Source organism: Nycticebus coucang, chromosome 16, assembly GCF_027406575.1.
Source record: "Nycticebus coucang isolate mNycCou1 chromosome 16, mNycCou1.pri, whole genome shotgun sequence".
NCBI lineage: Eukaryota > Metazoa > Chordata > Mammalia > Primates > Lorisidae > Nycticebus > Nycticebus coucang.
This window is the reverse complement of record NC_069795.1, coordinates 79,902,397-79,918,863: the sequence shown is the minus strand read 5'-3', so window position 1 is coordinate 79,918,863 and position 16,467 is coordinate 79,902,397. Positions and strand designations below refer to the sequence as shown.

The window sequence follows — 16,467 nt, the reverse complement described above, 5'->3', positions numbered from 1 at the left end:
AGAAAAACTGAAAACAGAAAGTGGTTTGTCCTTGTGTAAATTCCTGCTTGAATTTTTACGTTGATAGGCTAATTACTTAAGTTAACAGTTGAAAAAAATTGAGTTGTCTACCCCATTGTTCTAGTAAGCCATCAGGAACCTTTTACTTTGCTTCTCTGAAGGTTGAAACCAATCAGGTAATATTTTTCTAAAGATATTTCTGGCACTACTTTGAAAAGCTATTTTGTTATATTTAATGATAAGATCATTATTTTAAAGACTGTTCTATGCATCTGAATTCAAGCTTTGTGAAAAAAAAAATAATAACGGGGCAGCACCTGTGGCTCAAAGGAGTAGGGCGCCGGCCCCATATGCTGGAGGTGGCGGGTTCAAACCCAGCCCTGGCCAAAAACTGCAAAAAAAATAATAAATAATAATAATAATAATTGTGCAATGTAATGAGTAGGTAACGTTTTAATGCCAAATTGATTCATCACTTATACCACCAGTTTTTCAATCATATTCATTAATTAAGAAATTATTTTTTAAATTTAAAAGACTTATCTTAGGTATATGTTTATAGCAAAATAAATAAATAAATAAATAAATAACAAGCACCAAGGATGGATAAAATAAACAACTGAAGATTAAATATCCCCTATCTGAAATGCTTGGGGCCAAAAGTGTTTCAAATTTCATATTTTTTCAGATTTTGAGATATTTGCATTATAATTAACCAGTTCAGCATCTCTAATCTGAAAATTCAACCTCCAGAATGTTCCAATGAACATTTCCTTTGAGTATCATGTTGGTGCTCAAAATGTTTCAGATTTTGAAGTATTTTGGATTTTGTATTTTCCAAAAGATTAAGATTAAGATTAGAGATACTTAATTTGTAGCATATTTTGAGTAACAGATTTCTTTGCTATATCTCTTCATTAAGTCTCATACCAGCTTACACACTAGACTCAGGTGGTACCAAATATACTTTTTTTAAGGCTTCCCAGGGAGATGATTTCCATCTGTAGTCAGATTCCACTGTGGTCTCTGGAGTAGGAACATTACTGTCTTTTGGGAGCTTGTTAGAAATGCACATTCTTGACCCCATACCATGCCTACACCAGAGCCCTCAATATAATTCTGATGTATTCTAAAATTCCGGAATTACTATTCTAGTTAAATTTTAGCGGACAGCCCTTTAGCACATCTCTATAGGATGACTTCAAATTGGCATCTGTACCAAAGAATGTTTCCATCCCCAGAAAATGTGAACTCCCCAGATTGATTTCATATTTACAAAGAAATGAACCAGTGGAAATCCATTTACCCTTATGTATCCATAGATAACAACCCTTTGGCTTGTACAGTTGCAATAGGTAGCCACTGAGCCTTCACACAACACTGTATTGGAGAGTTCATGACATAATAAAGCATAGCTTTATCTACAGCAATAATGCCCGGTTGAAATACAAAGCATATTATTTTAAATTTTCACATAAAAAAAGAGTAAAAGATAATATATATGTTTTCTTTAACCCGGTTTATCCAAAGTATTGTCATTTCATCATATAGTCAGTCTAAAAAATATTAATGAGATATGTTACTGCTTACAGGACATCTCAATTCAGACCAGCCTGTATTTTAAGTGCTCAATAGCTACATGTGGCTAGTGGCTGCCATCTTAAACAGCAAAGATCTAATTCTTAAATATTAGCATAATTTTGTTGTATTATTTGATATAAATGAACAAGTTTATTTAAAAATATGTTTATAGTAGAATCTGTCTTATAGTTCTACCTGTGTCATACTGTATAATTCAACAGTGTATGTTTTCCTTCAGTTTGGCTTAAGTTGGCCATTCTCAGAGGGTAGAAGTATGGATTTCCTATTATTTACTTTCTTCTTGAAGATGCAACCACCTAAACATTTTCTAAGAAGTATTTTTCATTATAAAAGACATGATATAAGGCGGACACAAATAGTCTGCTGATTATAGGAGCGAGTAATTTTTATCATTTTCTGTACATTGTTAATGGTGGTAGAAGAAATCAAAACTAGGAATACAAATTAGAAAAGATCAAATTTATTTGAGAAAAAGGTAGATAGCCAAACAACTACTGTGACAAACTAACCTGACTAATCATCAGTTTTCTTTCAAATCTGTTCTTGTATCATTCTTTTAAATATTGGTGTATTATCTCTGGACATGGTAACTTAACAAAACTTAGAAGAGTGTGAGCCTATAACTCAGATGTATATTCAAAACCCTGTTTTTTTTATCACCTACAAGCTTAGGTGGCCTTGATCAGGTTATAAAATGTTCCTAATGTCAAATTCCTAATCTGTATAATGCCTGCCTCATGAGGTTTCTATGAAGGCAAAGAGAGTAAATCCCTGGGAAACACAGTGGAGTGCCTGTCACATAATGCATGCATGCTTCCATACTGCTAGCTTTTGTTATTTTTATTTTATTACCTTAATTAAAACATAAAATAATGTGGGGAATGAATGGAAAGAATTTGTATTTTTATCAAATGACTCTGTAACAAAGACTTAAAATTTTGATATAGTAGGAAACATTGCTTCTTAGATTACACTTAAGAATTTGTTTCTGTAAACTCTTACATTTTTAGTATCATAAAATAATTTCTTCAATGTAAGTAGCAAAGAAACCCTTCAGATGAAATGCTAAATTATGATAGAAAATTATAATGAATTTTACTGTTTGAGATAATATTCACTGTTTATTCTCTTAACATTTTTGTAGAAGCTTTAAAATAAATAATTCTTTTTATTTATTTTTTGTTTTAATTCAGTATAACCTTCCTATAGATAATTCATTTTAAATAGAAGATACGGCATTAGGATTTTTGAATATTTTAATTTAGACTTAATATTGTTCGTTAACCTTTTTCTTATATAGCTATGTGTATTATTTTGTTACAGTTAAAGTATCAAAGAATCTTGGAACGATTAGAAAAAGAGAACAAAGAATTGAGAAAATTAGTATTGCAGAAAGATGACAAAGGCATCCATCATAGAAAGCTTAAGGTATTTTAAGTTTATCTTAATTTGTTAATTCTCAGAACTTTACTACTTAATGTTGTGTTCATCAATACCAATTTTTGCAGAGCTTTAACATATTCTTTCATTCTTTTTTTTCTAAACTCACGTCCTTAGGGTTTGGAGGAGCTCTTCCTGTATTAACATAGTTTACAAGTTATAGAGTCCAAAGATTTGGTTTATACTAAGCCCATAAAATCTTTATGCTTTTTTTTTTTTTTTTTTTTAAATCATAGCTGTGTACATTGATATGATCATGGGGCATCATTCACTAGCTTCACAGACCATTTACCAAGTTTCACATATATCCTTGCAAGATCCACCACTGGTGTAATCCCACCAATCCTCTTCCCTCTACCCACCTCCTCCCTCCCTCCTCTCCCTTTCCCTCCTCCCCCTATTCTTAGGTTGTAACTAGGTTATAGCTTTTATGTGAAAACCCTAAATTAGTTTCATAGTAGGGCTGAGTACATTGGGTACTTTTTCTTCCATTCTTGAGATACCTTTCTAAGAAAAATATGTTCCAGCTCCATCCATGTAAACATGAAAGAGGTAAAGTCTCCATCTTTCTTTAAGGCTGCATAATATTCCATGCTGTACATGTACCACAATTTATTAATCCATTCGTGGATCGATGAGCACTTCGACTTAGCAATTATGAATTGAGCTGCAATAAACATTCTGGTATAAATAGCTTTGTTATTATGTGCTTTTTGGTCTTCTGGGTATATGCCCAGTAGAGAAATTATAGGATTGAATGGCAGATCTATTTTTAGATCTCTAAGTGTTCTCCATATCTCTTATATCTCTTTCCAAAAGGAATGTATTAATTTGCATTCCCACCAGCAGTGCAAAAGTGTTCCCTTTTCTCCACATACGCACCAACATCTCTGGTCTTGGGATTTTGTAATATAGGCTAGTCTCAATGGAGTTAGATGGTATCTCAAAGTACTTTTGATTTGCATTTCTCTGATGATTAAAGATGATGAGCATTGTTTCATATGTCTGAAGGCCATGCGCCTGTCTTCTTCAGAGAAGTTTCTCTTCAAATCCCTTGCCCAGCCTGCGATGGGATCCCTTGTTTTATTCTTGCTAATGCATTTCAGTTCTCTGTGGATTCTGGTTATTAAACCTTTGTCGGAGACATAACCTGCAAATATCTTCTCCCATTCTGAGGGCTGTCTGCTTGCTTTACTTACTGTGTTCTTGGCTGAGCAGAAGCTTTTTAGTTTGATCAAGTCCCAGTAGTGTATTTTTGATACTGCTTCAATTGCCTGGGGAGTCCTCCTCATAAAATACTCGCCCAGCCTGATTTCTTCAAGGGTTTTCCCTGCACTATCCTCTAGTATTTTTATAGTTTCATGTCTTAAGTTTAAATCTTTGATCCAATGAGAGTCTGTCTTAGTTAATGGTGAAAGGTGTGGGTCCAGTTTCAGTCTTCTACAGGTTGCCAGCCAATTCACCCAGCACCATTTGTTAAATAGGGAATCTTTTCCCCACTGAATGTTTTTAGTTGGCTTGTCAAAGATTAAATAACAGTAAGTAGCTGGATTCATCTCTTGGTTCTCTATTCTGTTCCAGACATCTACTTCTCTGTTTTTGTGCCAATACCATGCTGTTTTGATCACTATTGATTTGTAGTATAGTCTGAGGTCTGGTAGCGTGATTCCTCCTGCTTTGTTTTTATTTCTGAGTAATGTCTTGGCTATTCGAGGTTTTTTCTGATTCCATATAAAACGAAGCATTGTTTTTTCAAGATCTTTAAAGTATGTCAGTGCAGCTTTAATAGGGATTGCATTGAAATTATATATTGCTTTGATTAGTATAGACATTTTAACAATGTTGATTCTTCCCAGCCATGAGCATGGTATGTTTTTCCATTTGTTAATATTTTCAGCTATTTCTTTTCTTAGAGTTTCATAGTTCTCTTTTTAGAGATCTTTCACGTCCTTTGTTAGATAAATTCCCAAATATTTCATCTTCTTTGGCACTACTGTGAATGGGATAGAGTCCTTAACTGTTTTTTCAACTTGACTGTTGTTGGTATATATAAAGGCTACCGATTTATGAATGTTGATTTTGTAACCTGAGACGCTGCTGTATTCCTTGATCACTTCTAAGAGTTTGGTAGTAGAATTCCTGGTGTTTTCCAGGTATACAATCATATCATTAGTGAAGAGCGAAAGTTTGATCTCTTCTGACCCTATATGGATACCCTTGATCGCCTTTTCTTCCCTAATTGCGGTGGCTAAAACTTTCATTACAATGGTAAAAAGCAATGGAGACAATGGGCAGCCTTGTCTGGTTCCTGATCTGAGTGGAAATGATTCCAATTTAACTCCATTCAATATGATATTGGCTGTGGGTTTGCTGTAGATGGTCTTTATCAGTTTAAGAAATGTCCCTTCTATACTGATTTTCTTAAGTGTTCTGATCATGAAGGGATGCTGGATATTATCAAAAGCTTTTTCTGCATCGATTGAGAGAATCATATGGTCTTTGTTTTTTTTTTTGTTTTTTTTTTATTGTTGGGGATTCATTGAGGGTACAATAAGCCAGGTTACACTGATTGCAATTGTTAGTTAAAGTCCCTCTTGCAATCATGTCTTGCCCCCATAAAGTGTGACACACACCAAGGCCCCACCCCACTCCCTCCGTCCCTCTTTCTGCTTTTCCTCCCCCCCCCAATAACCTTAATTGTCATTAATTGTCCTCATATCAAAATTGAGTACATAGGATTCATGCTTCTCCTGGTCTTTGTTTTTTAATTTATGTGCTGGATTACATTTATAGATTTACGTATATTGAACCAGCCTTGAGATCCTGGGATAAAACCAACTTGGTCATGATGTATAATTTGTTTCATATGTTGCTGGATTCTGTTTGTTAGGATCTTGTTGAATATTTTTTGCATCTATATTCCTTAGTGATATTGGTCTATAATTTTCTTTTCTTGTTGGGTCTTTTCCTGGTTTGGGGATCAGAGTGATGTTTGCTTCATAGAACATGTTGGGTAGTCTTCCTTCTTTTTCTACCTTTTGGAACAGGTGGAGTAATATAGGTACTAATTCCTCTTTAAAGGTTTGGTAGAATTCAGACGTGAAACCATCTGGTCCCGGGCTTTTCTTTTTAGGGAGGTTTTGTATGGTTGATGCCATTTCCGAACTTGATATGGGCCTGTTTAACATTTCCACTTGATTCTGGCTAAGTCTTGGAATGTGATGTGCTTCCAAGTATTGGTCAATTTCCTTCAGATTTTCATATTTCTGAGAATAAAGTTTTTTGTAATATTCATTAAGGATTTTTTGGATTTCTGAGGAGTCTGTTGTTATTTCGTCTTTGTTGTTTCTGATTGATGAGATTAGAGATTTTACTCTTTTTTTCCTGATTAGGTTGGCCAGAGGTTTATCTATTTTATTGACCTTTTTGAAAAACCAGCTTTTTGATTTATTGATCTGTTGTATTATTCTTTTGTTTTCAATTTCATTTAATTCTGCTCTAATTTTGGTTATTTCTTTTCTTCTACTGGGTTTGCGGTTGGAATGTTCTTCCTTTTCCAGTTGCTTGAGATGTCCCATTAAGTTGTTAACTTCCTCTCTTTCCGTTCTCTTGAGGAAGGCTTGCAGTGCTACAAATATCCCTCTTAGAGCTGCCTTTGTGGTGTTTCAGAGGTTCTGATAATTCGTGTCTTCATTGTCGTTTTGTTCCAAAAAGTTGGCGATTTCTTTCTTAATCTCATCTCTGACCCAGCTATCATTCAGCATAAGGTTATTTAACTTCCATGTTTTTGTATGAGTATGCAGATTCCTGTTGTTACTCAGCTCAAGTTTTACTCCATGGTGGTCCAAGAAGATGCATGGAATAATTTCTATTCCTTTAAATTTACTGAGGTTAGACTTGTGACCTAAGATGTGATCGATTTTGGAGTAAGTTCCATGGGCTGATGAGAAGTATGTGTATTCAGTTTTGTTGGGATGAAATGTTCTGTAGATGTCTGCTAAATCCAAATGTTGGATGGTTAGGTTTAAATCTAAGATTTCTTTGCTCAGCTTCTTGTTGGAGGATTGATCCAACACTGCCATATGAGTGTTGAAATCTCCGACTATTATGGAGCTGGAGGAAGTCAAGTTGCTCATGTGTGTTAGAGTTTCTCTTATAAATTGAGGTGCATTCTGGTTGCGTGCATAATATTAATAATTGAGATCTCATCATATTGAGTATTACCCTTAACAAATATGAAGTGACCATTCCTGTCCTTCCTTACTTTTGTTGGTTTAAAGCCTATTGAATCTGCAAATAAAATTGTAACACCTGCTTTTTTCTGATTACCATTTGCCTGAAATATGGACGACCATCCTTTCACCCTGAGTCTGTATTTGTCTTTTAAGTTAAGATGTGACTCTTGTATGCAACAAATATGTTGCTTGAGTTTTTGTATCCAATCAGCTAACTTATGCCTCTTTAGAGGACAGTTTAAGCCGTTCACATTAATGGAGAACATTGATAAGTCTGGTGAAGTTTTGGGTATCGAGTTTTTCAAAAGTCCAGTGGGCATTTTTAATCCTTTCGCCCGTGTGGAAGTTGGAGTTTGACCCGAAGTTTCTGAGTGAGTTTACTTTTGTGGTATAGGGTTGGGTTGGTCATTATGGAGGATAGGTCTGAGAATATTCTGAAGATCTGGTTTGGTTATGGCAAATTTCTTCAACATATGAATGTCATTAAAGTATTTAATTTCTCCATCATAAATGAAACTCAGTTTAGCTGGATACAGGATCTGGGATTGAAAGTTATTTTGCTTTAGGAGATTAAAATTCGGTGACCACCCTCTTCTGGCTTGAAAATTTTCAGCAGAGAGATCTGCAGTCATTCTAATATTCTTCCCTTTGAAGGTAATGGTTTTCTTTCTCCTGGCCGCTTTGAGAATTTTCTCCTTCATATTAACTTTAGTGAAGTTAATTATGATATGCCTGGGGGATGTCTTATTGGGGTTGAGTTGTGCTGGGGTTCTGAAGCTGTCCGCTATCTGAATTTCAGAATCTCTAGGCATGTCTGGAAAATTCTCTCATAATTTCATGCAGAAGGTCCTCTGTGCTCAGCGAGGCCACTTCATCTGTTTCTGGAACTCCAATGATTCAGATATTCGCCTTCTTCGAATTATCCCAGAGCTCTCTGAGAGAATGATCCGTTTTTTTTTTTTTTTGAAAAAATAAATAAAATAGATAAACCATTGGCCAGACTAACTAGAAATAGAAAAGTAAAATCTCTAGTAACCTCAATCAGAAACGATAAAGGGGAAATAACAACTGATCCCACAGAGATACAAGAGATCATCTCTGAATACTACCAGAAACTCTATGCCCAGAAATTTGACAATGTGAAGGAAATGGATCAATATTTGGAATCACACCCTCTCCCTAGACTTAGCCAGGAAGAAATAGAGCTCCTGAACAGACCAATTTCAAGCACTGAGATCAAAGAAACAATAAACAAGCTTCCAACTTTTTTATTGCTCCATTTCTCTTCCTCTTTGAAAGTTTGGGAGCATTCAAAGGCTTTATGTTCAATGTCAGAAATCCTTTCTTCTGCTAGCTCCATTCTGTTGCTGAACGGATTCTACTATATTTTTCATATCTTTGAGGGCTGCAAATTCTTGCTTCAGTGTGTCTAAGTCTTTGGTGGTTTTGTCTTTAAATTCGTTAAATTCTTGAGACAACTTTTGAATTTCTCCTCGAATTCCTAATTCCACTTTGTTAATCTTGTCTGCAATCCAAATTCTGAATTAGATTTCTGACATCTCAGCTAGTTTTTTATGAATGGGATCTTCAATTACATCTGCCATATCTTTCCTTGTGGGAGGTTGATCTATTCTGGTTATTCATGTTGCCAGAGTTTTTCCGCTGATTCCGCCCCATGGTTCTTTTACTCCCTTTGATTTTTTGCCCTGGGGCTTTGTCAAGGGCCTGTACAGTGTTGTGGCCTGAGAAACTGGGGCCCTGTCTGGTGTGGTGGGGCTAAGTGGTTCTGTCTTGTTTTCAGCTGGTTTCTGTTCCACTCTAGTGAAACAGATACTTTGGATTGAAGTCTCAGCTGTGGAGAAATATCAGCAATTAAGTCACCCCGCCCCCCACCGGCAAACAATTGGAAAAGAAAAATCAAACCTTCCTACACCGTGCACCCAGGGCACCGCCTGATTTGTCCTCAGGTGATTGGTTCAGTTCAAAAGGTCCAAATCAATTGTCTCAGTCTGCACCTGTCTCGGGTGAGAGAGTTTAAGAGGTCTCTGGGAACTGGATCCCAGGGGTCTGGTGACTACTCTGGTGTGGCTTGCTCCAGTGCTGTGTGGAGTCAGGAGAAGCCACCCAGCCAATAGATCAGTCTGGGAAGATTGCTGCCTCCTTCCCCACCTTGCACCACTTCACACCCAGTCACTGATAGCCCTGCAGTTGGCTGACCCAGTTGCCTGTAGTGAATCGGTACTCCAGGAGTTTGTACCTGCCTGAATCACAAGGAAGTCTGCCAGGCCGTTGCGCTCTGCCTCTCTCCAGCAGGAGGAGTTGAGGCCTGACAACCTCGGGCGCTTGATGAAGGTTGAGGGGTTTTCACTCAGGTCCAGTCTTGCCCCTGATTAATGTTACTGACAGAACATAACAGAACAACTCTGCGGTTCCCCTGTAGAAGAGAAGCTGAATTGATTTCCAAATCAGCTTGTCTTTGCTCTTGTATTGTCTGTAGGCTGACGATCCCCTGAGGGCCAGGTGCGTCTTAGGTTTAGTAAAGCGGACCTCTGGGTCAGCCCCGCCCTGGGCGTTTCCCTGGTTTGCAAGTTGGAGTTGCCTCAGGCAAACTCAGAGTCTCTGGTTGCCTAGGGAGACAGGGGGTGTGGTTTCAGAATATTTGGTAGTGAGCCGTATTGCTAGCAAAAGAGGGCTGCTGCTTTATGGCTCAGGCAACCGCTGCTGTGGTGTAGCTCCCCTCTGGCCAACCGTCCTCTCTCCGCTCCCGTAGCCCAGAGTCTGCACCGACTGGCTGCAGCCCAGCACTGTCTACATCCCTCGAGCAATCGCCCAAGGGTCTGGACCTCTGGGGCACAGGCCTCACAACCATGGAGCGAGAGCAGAGGGGAGTGCGCGGAGTGCTGGGAGCCTGGGGTTGTGGGCAGAGAACACTCACAGCTTTACAGAGTTTTATGCCTGGCCATATTGTCATCAAAAGATGGCTGTCGCACTGTGCCTCAGGGAACTGCCACTCTGGTGCAGTCCCCTCTCGGCCGACTGACCGGGACCGGCCTCCAGACCCCAGTGTGAGCGAAGGGGAGCGCTGGGAGCTCAGAATTCCAGGTAGAGACTATATACAGTTTATACAGTTTTATGCCTGGCAGGAGGACGCCGTGGCACCCTAGCAGGGGAGGTAGGTCCAGTTTTTAGAGGGTCTCTCCCATGGAGTGTAATGGGAGGACCTTTGAACTCTGCCCGGTTGTTTGTGGGGCACTCTGATCAGTTCTCATGGGGGAGGGGACTCCCGTCCACTTGGTGATGGATTTTGTACCTTTTGTTTGTATCCTTGTGGTCGCAGCTCGCCTCAGCGGGGTTGACGTGCGTTCTACAACCTTCTCTCTTAGTGCAGCTCAAATCCACCAGGTTACTTGCTGAATTTTTGTCCTTTAACTCTCCTTCTAGACAGGAGCCTCTGTGGAAAGCTGGCTTCAGTCAGCCATCTTGTCTCCTCCCCCCTCTTTATGCTTTTAAGAGTCATTTCTTATGAATCAATTTATTTTTCTGAAATACTTAGTTTATTTCTAGACTTAATATCTGTATCGTAAAATCAGAATTGTTAGCTGATAGACATTGAAATGACTTACTATCCTTGCTTTACTTTTTCCAGTGAATGATTAGGCCACTTAGGTATTTTTTTTTTTTAATTAACATTGTTTCCCTAAGATTCTTAGGTATTTACAGAATTTTTGAAAAAGCATATGCTGATATTATTATCATAAGCACATTGGTAATTACCATTAAATCTTATTATTCTCCATCATAGCAATTGTATTTGCTAAATTAAATAGAAGTAATTCTTTTAAGTTAAATTTCTTGTATGTAAACAATTTATGTGCAGCAAAACAGCAGTAAATCATGGCACACATGTTCTGTAGCTAGAGTCCAAAGATAACATAGTTCTGATTTAAGCAACATGAATTAATAGTTCTGACTCTAAATCATATTTATCAAAACAAATAAATATGCTGGCTGATTTATAAGAGGCATTTAGTAGTTGTGGAAAGTCATGTCCAAGTGTTAATGTATTATCAAGAGTTTAACTGTAGAAACTGTATTTTCTCTGATAAAATGCAATAGTAATGAAAATTTTTTGTTTATGTTTAGATAGAAGGGTTGCCAGTCGTTTGCCATTTAATTATTTCTGGTATTAAGAGATGAAAGGAACCTGAAGCCCTCATTTTGCTCCTATCTTAGCATTAAAACTTTTTCTTATTTATGAAATGATTGACTGTACCCATCTTTCCCATTCATCAAATAATTATTTGACACTTGTTACATGCAGGCACCATGTTCATTCCTGGTTATACAGAAACAGTACAGGGTGTTTGCCCTTGGCATTCATGTTTTAACCTGCCCAGTTATCAGGGTACACTTAAGCAGTTTTAGTGCTTTACTGTCTTCTTCATGTTCATTTCTCGTTTTAGCCTTTCTTTAGGCATTTACTTGTACATTTTCTCTGTTCTCTTCTCTCTCTGTTGCCGAACTTGGCAAATAATTTCATTGCTAGTTGATCATATGACTCCTTACTTGGCCCATTTTTGTATTAATGGTCTTCCTCTGTTGGGCATTTAATATTAGCTCATCAGTGTTAAATAATAATTTCTCTAGCTGGGCACAGTGGCTCACGCCTGTAGTCCCAGCACTTGGAAGGCCAAGATGGGTGGATTGCCTGAGCTTACAGGTTCAAGACCAGCCTGAGCCAGAGCAAGACCCCATCTCTAAAAAACAGCCGAGTGTTATGGCGGGCACCTGTAGTCCCAGCTACTTGAGAGGCTGAGGCAAGAGAATTGCTTAAACCCAGGAGTTGGAGGTTTCTGTGAGCTACGAGGCCATAGCACTCTACCCAGGTTGACCAAGTAAGACTCTGTCTCAAAAAAAAAAAAATTTATCTTTGTTATCATTTAATTAGAAGGTTAGGAAATCCTAAATTAATGAACCTTATTAAATCAGTTTATCACTAAATAAAATAAACTGAGTAAAAAGAAATGGAATTTTTATTCTGTACTGTTTAGTTTTTACTGTGAAAATATATTTATGTAATTAGGAATAAACAATACAGTGATTATGGAAAAACAATTTAAATTTATCAGTTTTTTTCTTGACCTGTTTTTGGTATTTCTTTTTTTTTCTTTAGTATTTATTCTATATTGTTATTATTTTTAAATTTTACAGAAGTCTTTGATTGACATGTATTCTGAAGTGCTTGATGTTCTCTCTGATTATGATGCCAGTTATAATACACAAGATCATCTGCCACGAGTAAGTAAAACACTTACTAGACTGTGAACTTGCCCATTAGCAAAAAGGAGAAGGCAGTTTAGCCTCTTAAAAATTACATGTCCATATATACACTCATATAGACCACATATATGCATGTATATGCATATAGGAATATATTTTTTACATAAAATTATTCATGTGTTCCAGGTGATATCCTAAGTAGTATCGTTTAACAATTTTGGTCCATTTAGCTACCTAATATTTATGTGTTGCTTGTATTTATATGTTATAAAGGAAAGCTACTAGGTATTATTTATTCATAATATTTATGATATTTAATTACTGAATAGTAGATTATTTTAGGAAAATGAGTGAAATTTAATCCAATAGAATTGGAAATGTGTTTATAAAGAATAAACTAGCTATGGGAACGATTTGTGGAAAGTTAGTAATCTCGTTTTAGGAATGGTAGTCTAAATTAGTGTAACTTTTTTAAAATAAACACTTGGCTATAAATAATGGATCCAGTTAATGTTTTACAGTTTAATTTTTCAACGTGCACATGTGTATCAACCATAATTTTTTTCATGGATTTTTAAAAAATTATTTCTTTAATTGTGAATATTTTCAGGGACTAAAAAGCTGGGCATGGTGGCTTCATGCCTGTAATCCTAGCATTTTGGGAGGTTGAGGCAAGTGGATTGCTTGAGCTCAAGAGTTTGACACCAGCCTGAGTAAAAGCAAGACTTCGTCTCTACTAAAAGTAGAAAAATTAGCTGGGCATTATCACAGGTGCCTGTAGAGCCAGCTACTCGGGAGGCTGAGGCAAGAAGATTGCTTGAGCCCAGAAATTTGAGGTTGCTTTGAGCTGTGACTCTATAGCACTCTACCCAGAGCACAGAGTGAGACACTGTCTCCAAAAAAACAAAAAAAGACTAAAAATCTCAGAGCAGCATTCCAGATCTACTTAAATTTAATTTGGCCTGAGAGAGATATGAATAAATGGTATTTGTTTTTGTGCTAAGGTTGTTGTAGTTGGAGATCAGAGTGCTGGGAAAACAAGTGTATTGGAAATGATTGCTCAAGCACGAATATTCCCAAGAGGATCTGGAGAGATGATGACACGTTCTCCAGTTAAGGTAACAAAATAGGCCATCTGAATGGAGTTCCATAGGAAGGTAACCACTACAATGAGGTCTGTTCATTGTGTTAAAATGAAGACTTTTAGGCCAGGCGCCTGTAGCTCAGTGGCTAGGGTGCCGGCCACATACACCAGGGCTGATGGGTTCGAACCCAGCCCGGGCCTGCCAAACAATGACACGTATAACAAAAATAAATAGCCAGGCATTGTGGTGGACTCCTGTAGTGCCAGCTACTTGGGAGGCTGAGGCAAGAGAATCACTTAAGCCCAAGAGTTTGAGGTTGCTGTGAGCTGTGATACTATAGCACTCTACCTAGGACAACATAGTGAGAGTCTATCTCAAAAAAATAAATAAATAAAAATAAAATGAAGACTTTTAAACAAAGGAAGAATCAATGTATGGTTCTTGGAATCATTCCTGGTGTAGAAATCAGTAGGAGGCACAGTCAGGAGAAGGCCATTGTGGTAGGAGCTGACTGAGGGAAGGTAGGTAGGGGGAAGATGTCAGGACCCAGAGGGAGGCCAGAGTATACTGAGCTATTACAAGGCCTTTGGGCTTTTATTCTGAGTAAGGTAAATGATAAGTTGAGTAGAGAATGAGAATATTGGAAGTGGAGTTAGTGAATGTAGAAAATTTTCTAGTTTTATTATTAAAAAGAATAGAGAAATGAAAGAGTACCAGTTGAACTTGATGAGTAAGGGCAGGTTTTTAAAGATATTTTAAGGGCAGGTGAGAATTGTAATGATCTAGAAAAGGGAAAGAAAATGATGGACGGGAATGCACAATGGGAAGAGCAAAGTTACTGAGGTAAAAGAGGCTGGGAGTCCATGTACAAGTTGTTCATATATATAAGCACTAATGATTTATCCATGTCAGAGGAAGAATATGGCTACAGAGTCTTTCACTGAACAAATATTTATTGAATAATTAATATGTACCAGCAGCCAGGCACAGTGGCTCACACCTGTAATCTCAGTACTTTGGGAGGCTAAGGCAGAAGGATCACTTGAGGCCAGGAGTTTCAGACCAGCCTAGGCAACATAGCAAGACCCCATCTCTATAAAAATTAAAAAAAAAAAACATTATCTGAGTACAGTGCCTGTAGGTCCTAACTACTCTGGAGACTTGAGGCTGCAGTGAGCTATGATCATGACACTGCACTCCTGCCTGGGTGACAGAGTAAGACCCTGTTCCCAACTCCTTCTCCCCCCAAAAAAAGAAGTGCTGGCACTGTTGTGGGCAATGTGTTGGTTAAAACAATCAAAAAAGATCTTTGCCAAGTGAGATGAATAGAATCTTCTTTGAAGAAAACAGACGAATGACAAACGTATGAAAAAAGGCTCATCGTCACTAATTATCAGAGAAATGCAAATCAAAATCACCTTGAGATATCACCTAACCCCAATGTGAGTGGCCCACATCACAAAGTCTCAAAGCTGCAGACGCTGTCTTGCTGTCGTGAATGTGGAGAGAAGGGACCACTTTCTTTTACATTGCTGGTGGGACTGCAGACAATACAACCTTTTTGGAAGGAAGTATGGGAGAATCCTCAAAGAACTCAAACCAGACTTCCCATTTGATCCTACAATCCCATTACTAGGCATCTACCCAGAAGAAAAAAAAATCCTTTTATCATAAGGACATTTGCACTAGACTGTTTATTGCAGCTCAATTTACAGTTGCCAAATTGTGGAAACAACCTAAATGCCTACCAATCCAGGAATGGTTTAACAGGCTTTCATATATGAAGTACTATTCAGCCACTAAAAAAGATGGTGACTTTACGTCTCTTGCATTAACTTGGATGAAGCTGAAACACATTCTTCTTAGTAAAACATCACAAGAATGGAGAAGCAAGAATCCAATGTACTCAATTCTGATATGAGAATAATTGATGCTAATACTTGGTGAGGGGTGGGGAAGTGGAGAGAGGGAAGGAAAGAAGGGGTTGGGGGTCACGGTGTGTGACACGCCTCTTGACATGGGACACAATTATAAGAGGGACTTTACCTAACAAATGCAAGCAGTGTAACCTGATTCTTTTTACCCTCAATGATTCCCCAACAATAAAAAAATAAATAAATAAAAAGATTCTTGCCATAAGGGAGGATGCATTCTAAGAGGAAGAAACAGACAATAAATAATAAACATTGTGAATAACCAAATAATATAGTATGTTAGAAGGTGATAAGCGTTGTGCCAAAAAAAAGTAGAGCCAGGCAAGGGGAATGAAAGCCAGATTATCAACTGTTTAATTAAAGGTCCCAGGGTGCTGGCCTACTGCATTGATAAGGTAGCCTTTGAACCAACATTTGCAGTAGTGAGGGGGAGGCAGTCATGTGGGTATCTAGTGCAAAAGTGGGGAGATCAGAAGGGTAAGGGAGGGCAGAAAGAAGCAGAACATTATGGCCTCAGAGGCCGTTATGCAGACTTTGGTTTTCATTTTTAGTGAAATGGGGAACCAGTGTAGGATTTTGAGCAGAATAATAGCATAGCCTTTTAAAAGGCTCTTGCTGCTCTATTGAAGATGGATATAAAACAATCAAAAAAGATCCTTGCCAAGGATCCTTGCTCTATTGAAGATGTATATAGGCAAGATAAGAGACCGGGTTGGGAGGCTGTTAGAGTAAATACTTGGAGCAGCACGGTAGCAGTGAAGGTGATGAGAAATGGTTGGATTGTGAATCTGTTTTGAAAGCAGAATCAACAGGATTTCTTGACAAATCAGATACGGGAAAAGAGAAAAAGAATGTGTCAGTCATCAGGGGTGGCTTTAGGGTTGGCCTGAA

General features: G+C 37.8%; 1 protein-coding gene across 5 annotated transcripts in view; it reads left to right on the top strand.

Annotated features, from left to right (window-relative positions):
- OPA1 (OPA1 mitochondrial dynamin like GTPase) overlaps positions 1 to 16,467 on the top strand; it is a 99,931-nt gene that overhangs the window by 24,485 nt on the left and 58,979 nt on the right. For all 5 annotated transcript variants that reach the window (XM_053564741.1, XM_053564739.1, XM_053564740.1 and 2 more), the window contains 3 exons: positions 2,926 to 3,030; positions 12,489 to 12,575; positions 13,562 to 13,675. In XM_053564741.1, coding sequence (XP_053420716.1) covers positions 2,926 to 3,030; positions 12,489 to 12,575; positions 13,562 to 13,675 — 306 coding nt within the window. The remainder of the gene's footprint in view (positions 1 to 2,925; positions 3,031 to 12,488; positions 12,576 to 13,561; positions 13,676 to 16,467) is intronic.